Below are 23223 nucleotides of genomic sequence, written 5' to 3'. Positions count from 1 at the left end.
CACCATTAACCAGGTGTCCATGAAGTTCCAAAAAAAACAGCCCTTTTCAGGGCTACCCAATACTCTAGAAAAGAAATAACCATCAATTTGCCAATGTGTGTAGGTAGAGTAGTGTGAATATAAACACTGACTCTTTTTTAGTGTGAGTGTATGTGTTTGTGTGTTTGTGTTTGTAAGCGCTCACGTACGTTTGTGTGAATAGTAGATTATGGGTTAGTTTATTGTTTCTTAGCGTATGTGGAGAGTATAGTTAGGGTTATGTAAAGGCTCACGTAAGATTGTGTGAATAGTAGATTATGGATTTTGTTTTAATGATTTGCGTGCGTAAATAGTAGATGTGGGGTTTGTTAATTGCTGGTTCACGTATGTGGATAGTATATTATATGACATGAGAAAGTAGGGGGATGTTTTCCTTCACGTCCGCGCGTTGTTTGGTCATGATCTAGGTAAGATCAATTTATTTTATGTCTTAGGGGGATGTTTTCCATCACGTCCGCGCTTTAACTATAAAACTAACGGTGTTTGCCATTGGAGCCCATTCTACGGAATAAGCAAACAAGAAGATGCCAGCAGCTTCAGCTTTGTATAACAACCTTATGGGAAGTTGGTATTGGATGGTGGATGGATTGAACGTAGCAGAAAGGCTTGAACATGAATGGAGGTATGCAGTGACAAAAGACTTCGTCTCAAGACAAGTAACCAGCCTACACTTAGCCATCGATATTGTAAAAGAAATGATAGAGGATGAGGAGAAGAGAATCAGAGGTTTAATTAACCCACCATATGTGAAAGTGGGCAAGTTGAAAGAAGCCATAGTTTATGTGACGAGTGTAAGGTGTTTTTTAGAAGACATTGTAGAATGGACAGATTGGTCTTTTGTGAAGTGGGGCTTTGACAAGCTTAAGAAAGCGGAAGAAATAATGAGGAATGTGCTGACCGAAGAGGTCAAGAAGATCAAAGAAAAGTGGTCAAAGGAAAGAAAAGAAGAAGAAAATAGAAAGAAAAAGGAAGAACTAGAGAAACTAAACGCTAACTCGATGAAAATCCAAGAGAAGTTCCGAGCCATGGGTCCCCCAGACTGGATGCCGGAAACAGAAAAGAAGAAGAAAGGAATGATGGAAAAAATAAGAGGATGGTGGAAGAAGTTAAGGAGTTAGAAGAAAAAACCCAAAGGCCCTTTTCAGGGCCACCCACATTTCTCGAAAAGAGAATGACTTTCCATTGCCTACCCCCTTTTTTTTTTAAAATTTTTTTAAAAAAAAAAATACCATGTTCAATTTCCCTTGACGCTATACAGTCCCACCCTGTTTAAATTCCTTTGACGCTATACAGTCCCTATGCCCATGTTCAATTCCCCTTGACGTTCAACAGTCCCACGATTTTTCTCCATGTTAATTTCCCTTGACGCTATATGTTCCCACGATTTTTCTCCATGTTAAATTTCCCTTGACGCTATATGTTCCCAGGGGGTGTTTTTAATGCTAAGTCCCATTGACGCTCTAGTATCCCCATATACTACTCATAGTGAATTAAATTATTTAGAAATGTGCGTGAAAACACAAACTCTTTATACCACTGTAACCGTGTTGTCTGTTGTCTGTAATTCACATAAATTTTATATAAAAAAGACAAACACCCCAACCAAAAAAGAAACCGCAACACTTGTCTTCTCAGAAAAAAAAGATAATGCTCCTCTTACTTGTACGATATATATTTCTTTAAAAATTGCGCGTTTCTTGTTGAAATGTTACCCATTAGTAGAAATAGGAAATGATCATGTAAGCATCGCATGCAAAGTGTTGCAGTGGTAAGAAGTTAAAATTTGACATTAAGGTGCCCTACTCGGTTTGGAAACAGCTTATCCGGACACACATTCGTGTAATGATGCATGCTTAACGAGTGATTGGCTATCCATCACAATATGTTTTGCGATGGTTCACTGCAATAATTTACGGGCATCCGAGGGGTCAATCCAAGATGCAAGTTCGATCTTTGATCCCTTTATCTTTCATCCTCAAGGGTGCTTCAGCCAACTGAAAATGGTCATTATGATCTTTGACTTTCTCACCCCAAGTTCCCTAAACATATTCCGAAAGCTCACTGTAAATCACGTTGAAATATCTAACATAAGTTCATTATTTTTGCCAAAGTTTAATTAATGAAATCAATAAATAAACACTTTAACGAATAATCGTCGGCCTATCCCCGACGTGACCTTGACTTTTGACCTCCTTGGTTTTCACTATATAAGGGTGTTTCCACTCTTCCCAGAAGCAGCCGTTGACAAAGCATAGTGACTGTCCACCGATGCAAACCAGGTATATTGACTTTCAAAAATAAGCTGACGACCGAGGGAAGGACATTGTCATCGCAATAACTTGTCTTCTGCGAAGTTTATATAGTTCAGTGCCTGTATATATTACCTTCAAAAATATTCTTCTGCTTCCCCTCTCTCTCTCTCTCTCTCTATATATATATATATGATTTCTTCTGCTAATATTCTTCAAAACTGGCGGAAACTTACTTAGAATTAAAAATCATCGATTCGAGCCCATTAATTTATTTTAAAAGAAGTTGTAGTCCTTCATAATTGATTTGAAACTTCCGAACTCGAGATTTGAACAAGTCCTTTTCTTTTGGTAATGTATTCACATGGTTTCAAAGTGCTGAAAAGGAAGATGAACATTTAAGCCTTGAAATTTCAGGTGTTTTCATAAGCTTAAAACATCAGTTTGAATTATTGCAAGACAGTAGAAAAGATATGGACCGCAAGCTGTTACCTGTATTGTAATCGATTCTAGGCTTGATCCATGTGCCTACATGAGTCGTAAAATCTTTACAATGGAAATACCTGCCTCACTAAAGTAGATCGATTTTAAAGGTAAAACGTCAACAAAGCAACGTAGGCAAGTCTTGCTCTATGCGCCACGTTGTACTTGAAAAGTGTAATTTCATCAGCTGAACATAAATATATACATATATATATATATATATAGATATCTAATGTGATATAAATACACGTGGAATTAATTGCTGTTGCAACACTCAGGACATCTTATTCCGTTGTTGGTCTGTTAAATATGGCAATGAAATTCAATGTCTTAAATGTTATTTGCTTGTTTTTGGGATCATACGTGGTAGGGTAAGTAAAAGTTATTTGTATTTCCTAATTTTCCTCATTAAAGCATATGAGAAAATAAATTGACCAAATTTACTAGCCTGATATAAATATAACTAAATTAGGAATTAGGAATGTCAAATATTGTACACCCACCCATGTATGTATATATATATATATATATATATATATATATATATATATATATATATATATATATATATATATATATATATATATATATATATATATATATATAGAGAGAGAGAGAGAGAGAGAGAGAGAGAAATGATCAGGATACAGCAAATATATATATATATATATATATATATATATATATATATATATATATATATATATATACCATTTTCCAACTTTGCTGACGGTAGTTGTTCATTGTAACAACATTTGGACCAACAAAATCAAAGTATTCTTAATTTATATGTAAAAGAATCAAAGTTTTAACGTTTAGATATAGAGTCTGGTCTCATCAGTCCGACTTCGGTTTACGCGTTTCATAACTAAAGCTCATCCAACTTAAAACCTACTGATCTAACTGTAGGGTTAATATGATAGACTGACATTGTAAGTGAGAAGTCCTGTTCCTATCCCAAAACATTTTGTCAAAATTGTGCATGCAAATTTTAAAATCGATTAATTATCCGGTCAATAAATCCCCTTCCGAAACATGGGAAGATGCAGAGTATCGGTAAAATACTATACTCATGAACTGAAAACTCGATATCATTTTGATTCAACTCTGAATCGTAAAAGAAAGTTTGCAAATTTTCTGTGTGCAGCATTTGATCTTTTTATATAATTTATATTATGTGGGATTCACTGAATGGTTAATTGATTGATTGGTTGATTAGGATTAGACCATTTAGATTGGTGCTCTACTGTCCGAACTGGACGAAAATCCGGCACCATTTCTTTTTAGGACCACTCAGACATCATAAAAAGTCTTTTGGTGAGAACAACAAGCTTATATGACCATCATTTCAGGAAAAGTAGCGATAACGACATATTCAAGATGGCATTCATGGTGGCCATATTGGATGTAAGATTTACATTATTTTCATTTAGTATCAACTTGATATCAAAAGAATATTTTTGTTGTGGTGAAAACCCCGCGTCAATATAACCGCTCTTTCAGGATATGTTGCAATTACAAGACTTTAAAGATGTATACCATTTTCATTTGGAACCAGCTAGACCTTGGGATAAATTTGTGTAAAGTTTTATAACAATTCTCCGCGTAATTTAGGACAGGTCATTCCATAAAGTCTTCTTGTCAATGATCAAAAGGGATAACAAATATCCTAGTTGGACCAAAGATTGAATAATTATTCGCTTGCTTAAATACTTAAATAGCCCTTGCCTACCATGTAGCTATTACCATGACCACATTTCGACTTCAAAAAAATCGATTATCCCTTCTTTGTCAAATCATATTATGTCTTCATTGTTTCAAACGTACTTGAGATTATTTTCAACTACTAAATTCCATCAATATTTTGAAGGTGTGATGCATAATGCCAAGGCAGATCCCCTGACATCTCATTGCCAGGTGTGACATCTTAATTGGAATAAGCATTATAGGTCATGACTTTCCGTCTCATTAATACTTCTAGGCTTATTTGATCTCAAATTAATTCCTTAAATACAGTGATACAATGGTAACCGAAGACTATTTTCAGATAGTTTACATTATGGATATATTTTTTAAAAGAAAGTTACTAAATACGTCACCCGTGTTCTCTTTCGCAAAATACAAATATATATGACCGCCGAAATGCTGACATTACTACACAATATCTTCAATCACAATTTTCTTCTTTCTTTTTTAATTTATCTCATTTGTTTTATCAACAGTTCTGTCAATACGTTTGTTGAACAAAATTGTAGCGGAGATGTCATTTGGTGCATTGAGGACATTTTCTTTATAATTAAAACAATACTGCTTATTCGTTATTGTTTTAAAAACTCTTTAATCTTCAAACTTAAGTTTAGTGTATATCTGGGTATTTTGTACTTCTATGCTTTCTTTTTTGTTCAGATCAAAAGATCTATGCGATGTAAGAAATTGGTACCAGAATCTGATAGCAGACGACATTTTTATCCGTGATCTGAATCGAGATCAAATCAAGCTGAGGAACAACATCGAGTCGCTGGTTTTCAAGAGTTCTGAAACTGAGACGGTTAGGATGATTGATTGTTATATAATCGAGATGTACAACGAAATGCTGCAAGAGAAATACGAGTATGTTTACAACCGAAATATTAGAGGAGACACAAAGCAGGCTGAAGAGCAAATGCCAACTGGGAAAGGTACAGCCCAAAATCTGGTACAAAATGAAAGCAGCAATAATGCAAAAGTAGAAACGTCAGTGTCTGGACAAGTATCAGCTGAAAAAGGAGCAGATATAAGAGAGAGGGTAAATGAAAGAACTCATGATATCGCTACCGAAAAGGAAGCTCATCAGAAAGCTGATGAATATGACAAGTTAGGGGGCATTAGTGAAATTGATGAAACAGAGTTTTCTGAAGATGAGGAAACGGTATTTTCAAAAGAAGATGAAAATCATATGCTTGATAGGGAGAATGAGTCGAAAATATCGGGGGTAAATTTAAGCGAACATACCATAAAAGAGCCATTAGTTTCGAATAATCAGAAAAAAACTTCTCATGTTTTGATCATTGAGGGAGATTCCGAAAAGTTAAACATTACAGCGCCAGGTGAGCCAAGCGAACCCAAAGCAGACACAATGCTAAATGGTGTTAAAATGGAAAAAAGAACAACGAACAGGATGCAATTTGGTGTTTGCAGAAAACTCTATAGCACCAGGATTGACATATTTGATACGCTATGTTCTGAAAACTCAACAGGAGAAAGTAACAGAAGTTCTCAGATAAAGCAGTCTGATTATTTACTTTCGCTGTCGAATTGTCACAACGGTCTATTCTGTTCCAACCAGTGTTTTTATGTTTTCTCTCCAACTTATTGCATTTTTGGATACTTGTCTTGGATAAAAAAGTACGATGCCGACACAGACCGAGGACAAATCGGCATTGCCAAACTATCTGACCAAGGACCAATTCCACCAGACTCTATCGCAGGAAAATTGGAAAGTTTAACAGAGGGGACGCAAATCTCTGAGCAGGAAGAGGATGAAGAGAACGTAAGCAAATCAATGCCTGAAGCTCGCGATGGAGACCAACCTAAAGTGCGGGATGTTCAAACAGATATCAATACACATGAATTGAATGTACAAAAAGAAACGCATTTTTCAAATATCAAAGACCGTTTATCTCTGGAAGAAATTGAGCTTCACATGAATAAAAAGACAAGTGAATACGGTAGCAAACTACAAAATCTAGAGCTAATGATTCTACGGTTAGAAAACCAATTACTTCTAGAAAAGATGAATAAACAAAATCATTCTTCGACCATAACAAAACTCGAGAATCAAATATTAAAGTTAGAAAATATTCTTTTAAGCATGAACAAAAAATACAGTGATCTACTGAGTGAAAATCAAGGTATGAAGGCTCGCCAAATTAAATATTTAGAACTCGAACAAGAAAGGAAAAATGACAAATATCTAGCTTTAGAGGATAAGAGTGCTCAAAATTTTGAAATGATCACACAACACCAGGCTAAGATTATAGAGCTAACAGAGAAGCTGGAAAACCAAACGGAAATCATAAACAATCTGAAGGGAAGGTCAGAATATATCGAGAATCAGAACCGTATGCTTCATCATCTTATTATGAATCAAACAGTGTTCATGTCACAGATCATGCAGCATGTGCAAGACCTCTCTGACCAAAATTCCAAGCAGAGAGAAGAGACATCCATCTTAAAGCAAAAATTGGACATGTCATTGGCAAGAAACAAACTGCTGGAACTCAAGCAGAAAATAAGCACTTCGGTTATGTCTGAACGTTTTATGGAGCAGTTGGATATGCTAGTGTCAGATACCAAGATACCCGATTTTGATAAGAAAATTGCGGTTCAACATGAACTGCAAGGCAATGTTAAAAACGACGATGATGACGCAGATGTACATTATAAAGATTATTTAAATAGGGGCAATTTTTATGAACAAATCGTTAACTGGTGTCCATCCGAAAACTATTCAGCTCCAGCGTGCATGTCTAATGCTCTATTCAGTACCCATTGTCCTCCTTACAACAACCTTATCTGGAGAATGTGCACTGGTAAAGTAACTCAGCAAAACACCTCCAAGACATCCGATTTAGTGTTAGATAAAACCGAAGGTCAAATAGTAAACAGAGAGAATATTCCAACTATTGGTATTGATAAAGACTTGCAAGAAAGACCCAAGGAAGTGTCAGAGGATGACAGGAATGTATCAGAGCATCGTAAAGAAGATACGAAACTATCTGCAAACAGTGAGATGATCAATGCAACAAAAGCTGACGATGAACAGAAACTGCAAAAGCCAGTTGATTCGAAAGTTGAATCCATGGACAATATAACTATCAAAGATAATGGTGAGAACAATAAGTTGTCCACAAACGTTGAACATCAACCGAATATTAATAATGATAATTCGTCCAAAGATGAATATAAATATGTTGGGTCACAAGAGCATGTGCAGCATGCCGAACAGCAAGAACCTGTAGACAGAAATGACAAAAGATCAGATGTTCTAGAAGAGCAAGAAAATGTGGACAAAAATGCCAAAGGGTCAGATGTTCTTGAACAGCAAGAACCTGTAGACAAAAATGCCAAAATATCAGATGTTCTAGAACAGCAAGAACATGTAGACAAATATGCCAAAAAATCAGATCTTCTAGAACAGCAAGAACCTGAAGACAAGAATGCCAAAAGATCAGATATTCTAGAACAGCAAGAACCTGTAGACAAAAATGCCAAAAGATCAGATGTTCTAGAACAGCAAGAACCTGAAGACAAAAATGCCAAAAGATCAGATGTTCTGGAACAGCAAGAAAATGTGGACAGAAATGCCAAAAGATCAGATATTCTAGAACAGCAAGAACCTGTAGACAAAAATGCCAAAAGATCAGATGTTCTAGAACAGCAAGAAAATGTGGACAAAAATGCAAAAAGAGCAGATGGTCTTGAACAACAAGAACATGTAGATAAAAATGCAAAAAGATCAGATGTTCTAGAACAACAAGAACCTGTAGACAAAAATGCCAAAAGATCAGATGTTCTAGAACAGCAAGAACATGTAGACAAAAATGCCAAAAGATCAGATGTTCTAGAACAGCAAGAAAATGTGGACAAAAATGCAAAAAGAGCAGATGGTCTTGAACAACAAGAATCTGTAGACAAAAATGCAAAAAGATCAGATGTTCTAGAACAGCAAGAACCTGTAGACAAAAATGCAAAAAGATCATATGTTCTTGAACAACAAGAACCTGTAGACAAAAATGCCAAAAGATCAGATGTTCTAGAACAGCAAGAGCCTGTAGACAAAAATGCCAAAAGATCAGATGTTCTAGAACAGCCAGAAAATGTGGACAAAAATGCAAAAAGAGGAGATGGTCTTGAACAACAAGAACCTGTAGACAAAAATGCCAAAAGATCAGATGTTCTAGAACAGCAAGAATCTGTAGACAAAAATGCCAAAGGATCGAATGTTCTAGAACAGCAAGAACATGTAGACAAAAATGCCAAAAAATCAGATGTTCTAGAACAGCAAGAACCTGTAGACAAAAATGCCAAAAGATCAGATGTTCTAGAACAGCAAGAATCTGTAAACAAAAATGCCAAAGGATCAGATGTTCTAGAACAGCAAGAACCTGTAGACAAACATGCCAAAAATTCAGATGTTCTAGAAAAGCAAGAAAATGTGGACAAAAATGCAAAAAGAGGAGATGGTCTTGAACAACAAGAACCTGTAGACAAAAATGCCAAAAGATCAGATGTTCTAGAACAGCAAGAATCTGTAGACAAAAATGCCAAAGGATCGAATGTTCTAGAACAGCAAGAACCTGTAGACAAAAATGCCAAAAAATCAGATGTTCTAGAACAGCAAGAACCTGTAGACAAAAATGCCAAAAGATCAGATGTTCTAGAACAGCAAGAATCTGTAGACAAAAATGCCAAAGGATCAGATGTTCTAGAACAGCAAGAACCTGTAGACAAACATGCCAAAAAATCAGATGTTCTAGAACAGCAAGAATCTGTAGACAAAAATGCCAAAGGATCAGATGTTCTAGAAAAGCAAGAAACTGTAGACAAAAATGCCAAAAGATCAGATGTTCTAGAACAGCAAGAATCTGTAGACAAAAATGCCAAAGGATCGGATGTTCTAGAACAGCAAGAACCTGTAGACAAACATGCCAAAAGATCAGATGTTCTAGAACAGCAAGAACCTGTAGACAAAAATACAAATAGATCAGATGTTCTAGAACAGACAAATGAAGATGCACATAAGAATGATGACAATGCCCACACACAACAAAAACCTGAGGAACAGGAGCAAGTTTCATCCAAAGGCACTACAGTACAAAAAGGAGGAACTGCACCAAAAGCTGAGGCCAAGAAGGAGAGAAAATCACCTATTTACATGACAAATGAAAAGCAAAGAGAACCCAAAGGTCACAAAACTTGTACATATGTTGTTACAACAAATAACATAACTCATTCAATTCTACTTGTCAGGCATCATTATTATTATTATTATTATTATTGTAAATTTGACAACTTTTATGTTTAAACATTTATTTCAGTACAACTGGTTAAGCAATATAAATTCCAAAGATAACCACATTAAGGTAGGGGACAAGGAAGTAATATGAACTTAAAAGTTGGTCACTATCACCCTTGTATCCCCTTGATACTGGAAATCATTTTCAAGGTATGAAGAAGGAGTGTTATAAACATGACTGAAAACATTGAAACAATGAAAATCAACTTGCAAATACCACTGGGAAAATAAAAATTCAGCACTGACTACTAGGAAATAATCCATTTATTTTTAAGACCAGTATATAAGACAGGGCCCCGACTGGCCAAGTGGTCTAAAGCGCTCTCCATTATGGATCACTGCCATCTCACCTCTGTCTGCGTGGGTTTGACTCTCGCATTCGGCCAATGTGGGTATGTGAGAAAGCTTGCCAGTAGCTTCTCGTGGGTCGGTGGTTCTTTCCGGGGTTTTCCCGGGTTCTTCCTCCACCATTAATACTGGCTGCCATGTATGGCCTATTGTGTGCTGAAAAGTGTCGTCAAACCCTACAACAACAAGAAGTAAATAATGCTCTCTAATTATTAGTCATTAAAATTAATTTGCAATTAATAAGTTTAAAATGTTAAAAGTTGGTGCTAAAACAATGAATGAGTCAAATTATGTTATTGATAAAGATAAATATAAAGAAATACTGTCTTCAATTTTTCTGACAATTATACCAACTATGCTTTATAATAGCTTGGTTTAATTAAAAAGAAATATTGTTTTAGAAAAGTGATATTTTCATGTAAATTCTTAAAACCAAAATCTGCAAGCTTTTCTTTATGGGTGATTGATTAATTCATTGACTATGCTTGTCAAATTGCTATTTATATGACAACCAATTGACTGACATTAACTGATTGTGTATTTCAAATTAGTATGTATATGACAGCTGATTGACTGACATTAACTGATTGTGAATTTCAGATTGGTATGTATACGACAGCAGATTGACCGACATTAACTATTTCAGACTGGTATGTATATGACAGCTGATTGACCGACATTAACTGATTGTGTTTCAGATTACATGTACATTGTATACGACAACCAATTGACTGACATTAAGTAATTTATTGTGTATTTCAGATTGCAATGTCTATGATAACCAAATGACTGACATTAACTAAGACTGATTGTATATTTCAGATCGGTATGTATATGACAGCCGATTGACATTAACTGATTGTTTATCTCAGATTGGTATGTATACGACAGCCGATTGACTGATATTAACTGATTGTGTATTTCAGATTGCTATGTACATGACAGCAAATTGACTGACATGTACTAATTGTGCATTTCAGATTGCTATGTATACGACAGTCGATTGACTGACATTAACTGATTGTGTATTTCAGATTGGCATGTATACAACAGCTGATTGACCGACATTAACTGATTGTGTGTTTCAGATTACACGTACATTGTACCTTGTATACGACAACCAACTGACCGACATTAAATAATTGATTGTGTATTTCAGATTGCTATGTATATGACAACCAAATGACTGACATTAACTAAAATTGATTGTATATTTCAGATAAGTATGTATACGGTAGCTGATTGACATTAATTGATTGTGCATTTCAGACTGCTATGCATACGTCATCCGACTGACTGACATTGGCTAATTGATTGTGTATTTCAGATTGCTATGTACATGACAGCCAATTGACTGACATTGGCTAATTGACTATTTCAGATTGCTATGTACATGACAGCCAAATGACTGACATTGGCTAATTGATTGTGCATTTCAGATTGATATGCATACATCATCCGATTGACTGACATTGGCAAATTGATTGTGCATCTCAGATTGCTATACATACGTCATCCGATTGACATTGGCTAATTGATTGTGTGTTTCAGATTGCTACGACTATTACATTCTTGGTAATTACAAGGATGGGACCTACAAAATCAAACCGACTGGATCTGCTGAGCTGATCCCAGTTTTCTGTGATATGAAGCGAGGAGGCTGGACCATGATACAGAAAAGACAGGATGGTTCCACAAACTTCTTCAGAAAATGGGAAGACTACAAAAAGGGATTTGGAGGTTGGTATTAATTGTATATATTTTTTTCTTTTAGCTTTGGGGTAACATCTGGTAAGCTTATACATCATCAGAAATGTCTTTCATGCTGGTCCCATTTTTAAGGTATAAGTCAAGGGTCAATGTTACTTTGTCGAATATGCAGCTCAACTGCAAAACCATTTGGCATATATTCTGGAATTAAACTTTATATGCTTTTGCATCATCATAATGGGGTGTGTTATGTGTAGCATTGACTTTCCTCATTTTAAAGTTCAGTTAACAGTTAGTCATAGTTATCAGGCATCTAGCATTTGGGTTGTTTGTCCTGTCATCTATTATGTTTATATTTCTATGTGGCAAGTGAAGTTTCAAATAACAGATGTCAATCAGACTTTCTTTGCACTTACCAGTATCTCTTGCTCCAAGGTAGATCACTTTTGTGATGTGATGTGATGTGATTTGGATTTTTAACGTAGCTTTAAAAAAAATTCAGTCATATCACTAAGATGTCTGCAGAGTGGCAGTTTATAGTGATGTCTAGCACCGAGGCATCATGTCACAACAATGTAGCACGATATCCCACCTAGTTACATTATCCTGACACCAGGCCAACCAGTCCTAACACTAACCTCTTAATGCTGAGTGCCAAGCCAGGCAACTGTTAGTATAATTTTTTAAAATCTTTGGTATGACTCGGCCAAGGATTGAACTCACGACCTCCCGCATCCAAGGTGGATGCTCTAACCATCTAGGCCACCAGAGCAGTCTTGATCACTTTTGTTTTTGAGGTCAGAGGGGAGAAAGAAAAAGTCACTGTTACTAAACATATACTTTTCTCTGTGTCATAACTTAAAGCAGATGTCAACAAAACTTTGCATTTTAATGCCACTTGGTGTAAAGAAAAATAGGGAGACTATTACTGATTTTGTGGTCACTAGGTTAAAGATCAAGGTCATCATTGCAAACCTTCAAATTGTGTGCATTGGCTGTAAATCAACTTAGTACATAAATACCTTAATGCAGGTAAAGAAATAGGAATTGTGAGACTAGCATGCCCATGGTAACAATAATGAATGTAGTCCAGTGAGATAGCTAACTTGCAATTACTCACTGTTTTAATGTCATTTTGGAAATCCCAGACTCCCAAACCCATTCTGAATTGTTGTTCCATTCAGTATGGTTATGGCTAGCCATGTTCCTTATCTTTTCCAAAACAAGGCATCTAATAAATTATTAGTTATTTTTTAAACAATACGAAATATCAAATAAACTTTCCCAGATAATCTGACAAACTATATTAAATATTGTAATTTAATTTGGTAGGTACGATATCTGATGAAGTTAATAAGATATCTCATACACTTGACAAGACATCCTAAAACATTTAAAAATGATATGTTATACACTTAAAAGATATATAATAAATTTCACAAGTTGGTCTCTCTGTCTGCGCCGGTTCGAGTCTCAGATTCAGCCAATGTAGATATGTGAGAAAGCATGCCAGTAGCTTCTCGTGGGTCGGTGGTTCTTTCCTGGGTTTTCCCGGGTTCTTCCTCCACCATTAATACTGGCCGCCATATATGGCCTATCGTGTGCTGAAAAATGGCGTTAAACCCCACAACAACAACAACAACAAGTTGGTCTAATTAGATTTACAAGATATCTTATAGATTATATAAAATATCTTATAGTTTCTAGGATACCTTGATTTTGTTTTGTTAACAAGATATCTTAGAAACTTAGTTACATGTATATTGCTATTATACAAGATATCTGAATAAGTTTTTAAGAGATCTTATCTGTTATGTATATCTATATTATGTATATTATTAGTGTAATATAGTTTTTATTAAAGTCATTTAGTTAATAACATTTTTAATTCCAAGATCCTATGAATCGGTTGTGTAATATAAAGATGTGTACATGTATAATACATACTATTTTCATTCATAAAATCTCAGGTTGATGTACCAAGTTCAGACATAATCACTTATTTTAAACAGTCCATGAGTGACGCAAATGGAGATCAAAATAACATCATGTGATCCAAGGAGGACATTTGTACTGTAGAGGTCAGAGTGCTCTAGTTTGTAACTGATTAAACCTAGTAGAGCAGTTGATGACATGTTCTCTGAAAAAGTATTTCACAATAATAAATGATTTGTTGAAAGAAACTCTTTACTTAGCTACTGTGTTGTTAAACTGAATTAATTTTTCTATAAGCAATAGAATGTGGAAAAGAACTCATTCTTATGAGTTGTTATCAGTCTTGCAAGAAATACATGGAAAGTCTAGATTTGCTAATTTAAATTGATAACTGTTTGTTGGAATTGCAGAGCCTGAAGCAGTTATTTTAACAGACAGTACTTTCTACTGATTATTACGAAATTATTGAATGACTTGTATATATTAATACCTTTGGATTTACCATTAAACATTCATGGACATTTGTAAGATTTAATATTCTTTGGATTTACCTTGAATTCTATTAAAGACTTTTGGATATTAAAACAGTGATTCTTCTGTGGTGTTAACACAAAAGCACGTTAGAATTTTCATTTGGAATACATCTGGAGCATATCCAGATTACCTGGAATTGATAGAACATTTTAGGAATTCATACCATACTGTCAGTTATTTTTAATTCTTTCACTCTGTATTTTAGGGAAATAATTTTTTCTTTGTTTTGCTCTTTCTTGTTACATAGTTTAAGCCCCTAGGACACAATAATTTAAGATGTATAGTATAATGAACAATGTTATAAGGTATCTACTAATATGTATAACATGTCTTATAAAGTTTCTACCTTATTTAGTCCATGAGATATCAAACATTTTGAAAACAAATATCAATTATAAACGTTATAAGATGCCATAGAAACATCACGAGATATTTGATAAACTTTTTATGACATCTGATAACGTTCAAAAGCTATCTAAGTATACACAATATCTTATAAAATAATAATCTTATGAACAAAATCAACTCATAAATTATACAAGATAGCTCATAAACTGTAATTTAAAAATGATCAGACAGCTTATTAACACTGCAAGATTTCTTGATTTCTAGTTCAAAAGATTTAAACAGTATAATTTATACGGCATCTGATTACATGTACAGCATATGCTATGAAATATGCAATATACCGTATACACTGTTTATACTCACTTACAAGTCAAGTAAACAAAAATTGTAAACAACAAAGATCCTGATCTGCTGTATCATAATGTGCCTGCAGATTACGGTCTATGTTGTTTGTTTTACTAACAAACCTAACAAACTGCACAGAACCAGATCTGCCAGTGCGTTATGCAATGTCAGATCTGGGTCTGTGCAATTTGCAGCTGGACTCATAAGTAAATGCATACAGTTATAGAAAAAATATACAAGGTATCTTTTAAAATGTATAGATCTTATATCATTATTGAGATATCATGTTTATAAAATAAATAACAATATGGCTTGACATATACAGTCCAAACATTATTTCAGTATTATCAGTCCATGATGCAGTTCTTTTTTGTTATTTAAATCAAAGACAAGAGTGACACTGCTTAAAATCTCCTCCTGATTCTTCATGGCTTATTGTAGGTCTCTATGGAGAGCATTGGATAGGTAATGAAAATATCCATCATCTGACCAATCAGGACTACTATAGCCTGCGTGTAGACCTCAGGGACTGGGATAAAGAGTGGCGCTATGCATCCTATGAGCATTTTCTTGTTGAAAGCGAAGACAAGGGCTACCGTTTGAACATTGATGGCTACAATGGTGATGCTGGAGATGGACTTGGGAAGCACGATGGAAGCCAATTTTCTACAACGGATAGGGACAATGATAAAGTTGTCAAGGAGTTTGGTGGTAGTTGTGCCAATCGTTTCCATGGTGCTGGCTGGTACTATAAATGCTACTCTTCAAATCTGAATGGGAAATATTATGCATCTGGGACAATTCCAGACAAACAGTATGATGGGGTCACATGGAAGCCCTGGAAAGGGCCGAATTACTCCCTAAGAGTTGCAGAAATGAAAATAAGGCCAGCTTCTGTGAAAGATGGAAAATAATGTGTACTATTGTCAATATTTATGACTGTTTTTAAAAATTATGGTCAGTAACCTCTGCAAACAAGTTCATGTGCTAGAAAGCAGAATGTGACATAGAAATTACAGAGAAAGCATGAAGTGCAAACAAAATGGGAGATCATCAAAGGACTGCTTATGCACAGTTACCTCCCTGTGTATATCTATCATTCATCAAGTATATCATTTTAAATAGTAACATTTCTTCATCAAAACTGCCATTGTTTTTACTGTACCCACAACGTATTTAAATTTCTAAGGTTTGGAGGAGATTGAGATGGGGGGAGGATGTGGAAAAATAAATCTAAACCATACTATAGCATCAGCTTTGCCTTTGCATGAACAATCACTGAATGAACCTCATTTACAAAGCAGTGATATAAACTGGACATTGTTTTTATAACAGTATGAAATTATCTGATGTTTCCATTTGAAAAACACAGTTGCAGATTTTAACTAAGAATAGTTAAATACCATAAGACTGAATTTTTCACTTTAATTCATTACCATTTTTAAAAAATGTTAACAAAGATAAAAATAAATTAGCCTGAAATTTCATTGCCAACACATATGCAATGTATATATATAAGACTGTGCATGATTTTTATTCAATACCTTTGATATAAACTTGTCTGTCATTATAACAAAGAATTTAGAGTACATATTAATTATTAACAGGTTATTAGTGATGGGTTCATTACAATGGGTCCTACTAATCAGTTTGCATTGAACCTTAAAAAGCAAAGAAGCTTGGTGGAAATAAAAGGAGTATATTCATCAATAATGATTCATGACTATACAAATGATGAATTAAAATGCGAGCAATCAATGTCGTCGTTTGCAGAGCCTGAAAATAGTGGTGGTCCGAGGTCCGACACCTGCAGTTTTTTTTCAGTCAGACCCAAGAGATAAACTTGTTAGAAGTCTATTAGACCTTCCACTTTTCCAACAAACAGAAATTAAAAGTAATCTCAGAATTGTTTCTTAGGCAAAGTGTAAAATGTCAACAAATTACTAACAAGCAATGTTACCTGAAGCTGGTAATAATTTTGCTGTGTACATGATAGTCAGACTGGAACAACATGTATAAAAATGTGTGTGAGGCAGTGCTATTTTACCTCTAAATTCAAGTACCCTCCCACATAAGTATCAAAGTCCCAATACCTAAAGTCTGCAGTAGTCTCATTCAAACGGGCTTCTTATTACTTGGCAAGAGACAATTCCAAAGTCATCCGTTTGAAGCATCGTTCAGTGAGACTTGATATGTCTGACATGATGGTTTGTTAAAACAATGTACTCATGCATATTGCATGACTAGTACTATACTGTAAGATTGAATTACCCACTGACTACAACACTAAAATGTGAACCACTTGGTTCCACACCAATGAACATAATATACAATCAATACAAGTCATGAGTTTATTTATTTTAACTCTGATTTCTCTTCCATTGGCAAATCTGAAAAGCTGCAGGAACCCCAAAATGAATAAGATGGATACAATAAAAAAAGAATAAGCCAAACAAGGATGCAAAGTATGACAAAGGTGTGTTTGTACATTTAAAGAACATTGGAAAACAAATTGGCCAGGGGTCAAATATTGGGATACATGAAAAATGTCTTCAATCTTTTTAAAGTTCTGTATTTAGCTGACAGATTCAGCACCCTATACCACGGTAGGTCAAAATTATACGTCGAGTTGACTTCAGTTATAATAATCTCATGTCCTGTGATAGTGAAAACAAAGATATTTAAGACTATTGGATATTTTATTAAGATCAATAAAGAAGCAGACATGATTTTGGTCTTCCATAAAAAAAGCTGAAAAAATTGAAAGGGGGTTTGGGGGTCCTCCCCCAATATGGTCTCATGGTGCAGAGCCCTTGATCTGGGGATCCAGGGGGCCAAAAACACAATTTAAAACTAAAAAATAACTGCACCGGTGCAACTTATGATCATAAAATAAACCAAAATAATCATCTGAGAAACTGATAAACTTATCAAAAATGTTCAACTTGACTTCAATAATTTCACAATATTTATAGTCAAATGAATTTGTTCTCCAACACTATTGATGCTGAAGTTATTTCATGTGCATGTCAGTGTTCACACTCTAATTAAGTCACAATAATTTGTAAATTTCTGCAGTCAATATATTATACTTCTCTCTTTTCATAACAAATCTGTAAAAAAACACCCAAGAACATCAACTATATAGAGGATATTTGCTTGAAACGAGTGAATAATGGATATATTTCATCGAGTCGTTGAAAAACTCAGTATTTTCATGAGTGGCAAAGCCACGAGTGAAAATACTAGAGTTTTTCACCCATGAGATGAAATGTATCCGTTATTCACTCATTTCAAGCAAATATTCTTTTTATTTTATGCTCACATACATTGGCTACCTAAAGTTTGTGACACAGTGAATTAGAAGATTTCTTACAGTAATGTCAGCTGTTTACCGTACATGTTCTGCTGTGCTATGTGTACCTGCACACAAAATTAGTTCCACATTAGATTGATAAAAATTAACTGATATTTCCAGAATAACAAACTACAAGTTTCAAGGATAACAGACAGGGATTATTAATAAGAAAACAACCACTACATAAGGAAAAAGTAGTTCACTGACAGAAAATCTAAGAGAGGTAAGTATGTTCTGACCCCAAAACGTAGTTCCTGTAGTGAAAAAGTATTGTTAGTTTTTCACTACAGTGAAATATCAATATTATTTTAATTAGAAAATCAAGTAATTCACTACTTAGCATAAAATAAATACAAATAATCCCATACATTCATTTGCCTATTTCACCAATGGACACAACCTGTTGATATGCCAGTTGAGCTCTTTTTGTGGCTTTGGCAAAGATTTCTTTAGCCCTCCTTTTTGTCACCACTGACTTTTTTGGCTCAATTATCAATAATTTCTTTTTCTTCTCAATGAGAGCCTTTTTCCTTTCAAGGTGGTGCTTGTATTGGCAATATGCAGTGCTCATATTCTGACAGGGCTACATCTGTTCTCTCACGCAAGAAATCTTTCTTCTTATAGTAATTAAATGCACTTTTTCCAGATGCCTTCTGTGCTTCAATTTTTCCGTATGCAGTTTCTTTTGTAGGTGCTGTTTCAAACTCTTCCAACTGCGATAACCATAGAGCAGAGGTCACAAAATGCCAGACCTCTAGCATTCAGTTTTCTTATAAATTGACCAACTAAATTTCTGTCAACTTTTCACTCCAGCCATTCCCATTTCCATGTTTTTTAAACCTTTCTGTAAACTTTTTGTTTGTGCTCTCTCTCAACAACTTGGGACACCATGTTTTGCAAGCATGTTTCTTCTTTCCATTGCCATCAGTTTCCATTACACAAAGATTCATTGGATGAGTTTAAATCTTTAACCAATCAGAATACTCTTTACGAGAGTCAAGTGCTAACTAATATATGGAACAAATAATTTACAAGGGTTGTTACAGAATGGGAGTGGAGAGACCATTTTTTAAAAATTGGATCGGAGATAATATAAAAAAACGGACTATATCAAGAAAAAGCTGATTCAAGTCAGGAGAAAAGCGGAATTCTGCTTTAAAATGGAGAAAAATCATGTCTGAGAAAGGAAACTACATTGTTTAAAATAACTATTTTATTCATTTATTAAAGCTCATGTATATAACTATGCTTTTGTATTGAATTTGATGTTTCTCACAACAGCTTAGCAACTTGGACCTATTTATATGCATATTGGACCAGACTCCCTCAGCGGGTGACAGGTTCTGGACCTGCCACCCATGAACACTATTTTCAAGCCCAGTCATGCAGCAGTTTTAAGTTGCATTTGAAAGTTACTAGATATCCACAGATTCCTAACTTTGTTTGGGAGCCCATAAAAAATTATCATTCTACTAATTAATGATATTTCAACCTTACAATTAATCTCACTGGAAGTCAACATCTAAAAATTAAACTCAGTTGCAAATCTTGTTGAAATCTACCAATCACAAATGCAAATCAGTTGGGGTGACATATAGGGTTATGATAGGTCCTCTTTTTCCCAGACATGTCCTTCTTTTCAGTCCTTAAATCTCCATCAAGATGCTGACACAGATACACCCATTCTCAGAAGTGTCCTGTTTTTTGAAAGTACAAATAGGGTAACCCTAGAAACAATTGTATAGGAAAATGGAAAAAATCAGGGGCAATAACTCTTCTAAACAAGATTTAGAAAGAATGAAATTAAGACATCTGTTCTTGTCAAATATAAAGCCAAATATTAAATTTTGTGAAATTCAAAAATCCTTGCTAAAGTGATGCTAAAGTTAACAAGTTAACAGGATAATCAGAAGTCAAAACCCTCTCTAAATTATGCCATGGAAAACTGGAAATCACCTGTTAAGGACTCCTCTAAAATATGACCAATGTGATGGAGATTCAACTCTTTCAAAGTCTTATCAATATGAAGGTCTGTGCTATATTCATTGAAATCCAACAAACCTTGGTAGTGTCACATTGCTGAGACCAAAGGCAGAAGGTTGAGTTATCAAAGGCCTTAACTCCTCTATAATATCATGCTGGAAATAAAATTCTTTTAAAGGAGAATAAGTATAAATTTGCAAGCTAAATTTGGTTGAAATCCAGCAAATGTTTGGCAATAGTTTGCTGCCAAAACCAAAGTTTAGAGATCAGGCAAAGAGACGGTCACAATTCCTCTAAATTATATCATCATAAAATGCTGTAAATCAACCCCTATAAACTTTACATCATCATAAAGATGCGTGCCAAATTTGGTTGAAATCCTACAATCCTTGTTAAATGTAAGCTGCGGAAAAGAAGCTTCAAGGACAAGTAACTTCTGTTTGTCCAAGTACATGAACATTTTTGATGGCATTAATTATTCACTGGGAGATCTAAATGAAATTTTATTTTAAAAAATCTTTGGCACATTTTTATTTCCATTCCTAATTTTACCTAAAATTACACATCAAAGATCTAATGGTCATAAAAGCAAATAAGTAATAAGATTAAGGACTTCAATTAATGAAGTTGCTTGCCTTGACAGTTAGTGCTCCACCTAGTGAATATTGTTTGCATTTACCTTTAGTGTTCCACCTATTGAACTTGCTTGCTTTGACATTTAGTATTCCATCTATTGAACTTGATTGCCTTACATTTAGTGCTACATCTATTGAAGTTGCTTGACTTTTAATATTTGACTCCAAAAGAAGGAAGAAAATGCCAATATTTTCCTGTGGCATTTGTAAGTGAACAGAGAGTAATTGACTATATGGTATTTGCTGTCTAGGTAAGGAAAGTAATTGACTCTGTCTGGTATTTCACTGTCTAGGTAAGGAAGTAATTGACTATCTGGTATTTTACTGCCAAGGTGAGGAAAGTAATTGACTATCTGGTATCTCACTGCCTAGGTAAGGAAAGTAATTGACTCTATCTAGTAATTCACTGCCTAGGTAAGGAAGTAATTGACTCTATCTGGTGTTTCACTGTCTAGGTAAGAAAAGTAACTGACTATCTGGTATTTCACTATCTAGGTAATTGACTCTATCTGGTATTTTACTGCCTAGGTGAGGAAAGTAATTGACTCTATCTGGTAATTCACTGCCTAGGTAAGGAAGTAATTGACTCTATCTGGTGGTTCACTGTCTAGGTAAGAAAATTATCTGGTATTTCACTATCTAGGTAATTGACTCAATCTAGTATTTCACTGTCTAGGTAAGGAAAGTAATTTGACTCTAGTATTCACTGTCTAGGTAAGAAAAGTAATTGACTATCTGGTATTTCACTGTCTAGGTATGGAAATTATAGATGCAATTTATCTTCAACAAAAAGATTCACACAGATAAAACAGGATGCATTGGACGATGTGTTCATGAACATTTTGCTTCTATAGATGCAAAGCTATAGATTAAGTAAATGAGAAGTTTATGCCACTTGACATGGTGATGGAAATAAAATTGATGGAATTCAAGAAGTATTTGATATCCAATTAAACATTTGATATTTTGGTGGCAGCAGGGAGTATTCTGCAATCACATATAAAATCCATAATGAAACCAAACAATTAATAAATCCGTAAAAAAACCAACCCATGCAATATCATATTCTGACTGAAAAGTTGGAAGTTGAGATTTGTACATGATGAAATCAATAGTTAATCGGTATGGAGTATTTACTGATATGACATAAGCATTTTTAATTCTGTACATAGAACTGGCTACTGGACAATTTACATGTTGCAGAAATAAGGTATACATGGAAAAATGTCAAATCTTGTCTTGTATGCATATGTTACTGTTTATTTCTTATCTTGCCTGCAAGGATGTGTTCCAGCTAAAACACTGAGTGTATGGAACAAAATAAAACATACATTACTTAACATAGTTGTTTTATTCGATATATGTCAAGATAAAAAAACTACAACTTTACTTGTCCCTTTCATGAGAATCACCATGCTTTTAATTCTATCACTACCCTCTGCTATACTGAACATAATGCAGTACTACCAACATGGACCCTTAATCCAATGAACATAATAGAGTACTGCCAACAAGGATAATTTATTACTTTTATTTAAACATTCCTTTGAATTTACAAATCCATACCATTCTCTGATGTACTGTTCAGTTAGGTAAAAAAGGGGATCATGGTTGCTAATTACAATACAGAGAAGCCATATTAATCCAGAATCTGTTTATCAGGAAACCTTGCTATCCGGACATAGGTCAACAGGAATGGAATTCCTAAATGTTAATTTGCTCTGGTAATCTAGAGTGTATCTGCATGTGATTTGGATTTTTAATGTAGCTTTTTAAAAAAATCCGTCATATAGCTATGATGTATGCAGTGTGGCAGTGTATAGTGATGTCTAGCACTGGGACATCACCCTGCAGACATGTAGCATCATGTCCCACCCAGTCACATACATTATCCTGATACCAGGGTGACCAGTCCTAATACTAACCTCTTAATGTTGAGCACTAAGTGAGTCAGCTGCTAATACTATTTTTATAAGTCTTTGGTATGACTCTGCTGGGGCTCGAACCCATGACCTCCTAAATCCAAGGCAGACACTCTAACCACTTAGGTCACCGGAGCAGTCTATGGTAATTTAAAACTCCGCATTCTGGATTTGGAAATCAAAATTTGAGGCTAACGTGTATAATTACCATAAAACTTGCCCGGAAATAATCCAGAAAAATAATCTGTCCAAAACAAAGAAAATCTGAAGAATCATA

The 23223-nt window shown here is 34.7% G+C and overlaps 1 protein-coding gene across 2 annotated transcripts; it reads left to right on the top strand.

The window, feature by feature from the left end:
- The first annotated feature begins 3031 nt into the window (after positions 1-3031).
- On the top strand, positions 3032-22364 carry LOC149805155 (uncharacterized). 2 transcript variants are annotated; one of them, XR_016417811.1, is made up of 5 exons: positions 3032-3142; positions 5178-9718; positions 11728-11916; positions 15490-21552; positions 21595-22364. XR_016417811.1 is itself a non-coding variant. In XM_089947893.1 (4 exons), exons 1-4 carry the CDS (start codon positions 3081-3083, stop codon positions 15960-15962), a joined length of 5265 nt encoding a protein of 1754 aa, XP_089804019.1. In that variant the 5' UTR covers positions 3032-3080; the 3' UTR covers positions 15963-22364. The 2 variants fall into 2 exon arrangements, 1 of the variants encoding a protein (XP_089804019.1); XM_089947893.1 differs by having other exon boundaries at positions 15490-22364.
- Positions 22365-23223: the final 859 nt, after the last annotated feature.

This window comes from Sinohyriopsis cumingii, chromosome 2, assembly GCF_028554795.1.
Source record: "Sinohyriopsis cumingii isolate HCF-2022 chromosome 2, ASM2855479v2, whole genome shotgun sequence".
NCBI lineage: Eukaryota > Metazoa > Mollusca > Bivalvia > Unionida > Unionidae > Sinohyriopsis > Sinohyriopsis cumingii.
The sequence above is the reverse complement of the archived record's forward strand: the minus strand, read 5'-3'. Positions and strand labels throughout refer to the sequence as shown.

Bases quoted from the DNA above. Each gene is read 5' to 3' on its own strand.
- LOC149805155 (XM_089947893.1), top strand. From the start codon at position 3,081: ATGGCAATGAAATTCAATGTCTTAAATGTTATTTGCTTGTTTTTGGGA. The intron at 3,143-5,177 runs GTAAGTAAAAGT...TTTTTTGTTCAG, and splicing joins TTGGGATCATACGTGGTAGG to ATCAAAAGATCTATGCGATG. The intron at 9,719-11,727 runs GTCACAAAACTT...TGTGTGTTTCAG, and splicing joins AAAGCAAAGAGAACCCAAAG to ATTGCTACGACTATTACATT.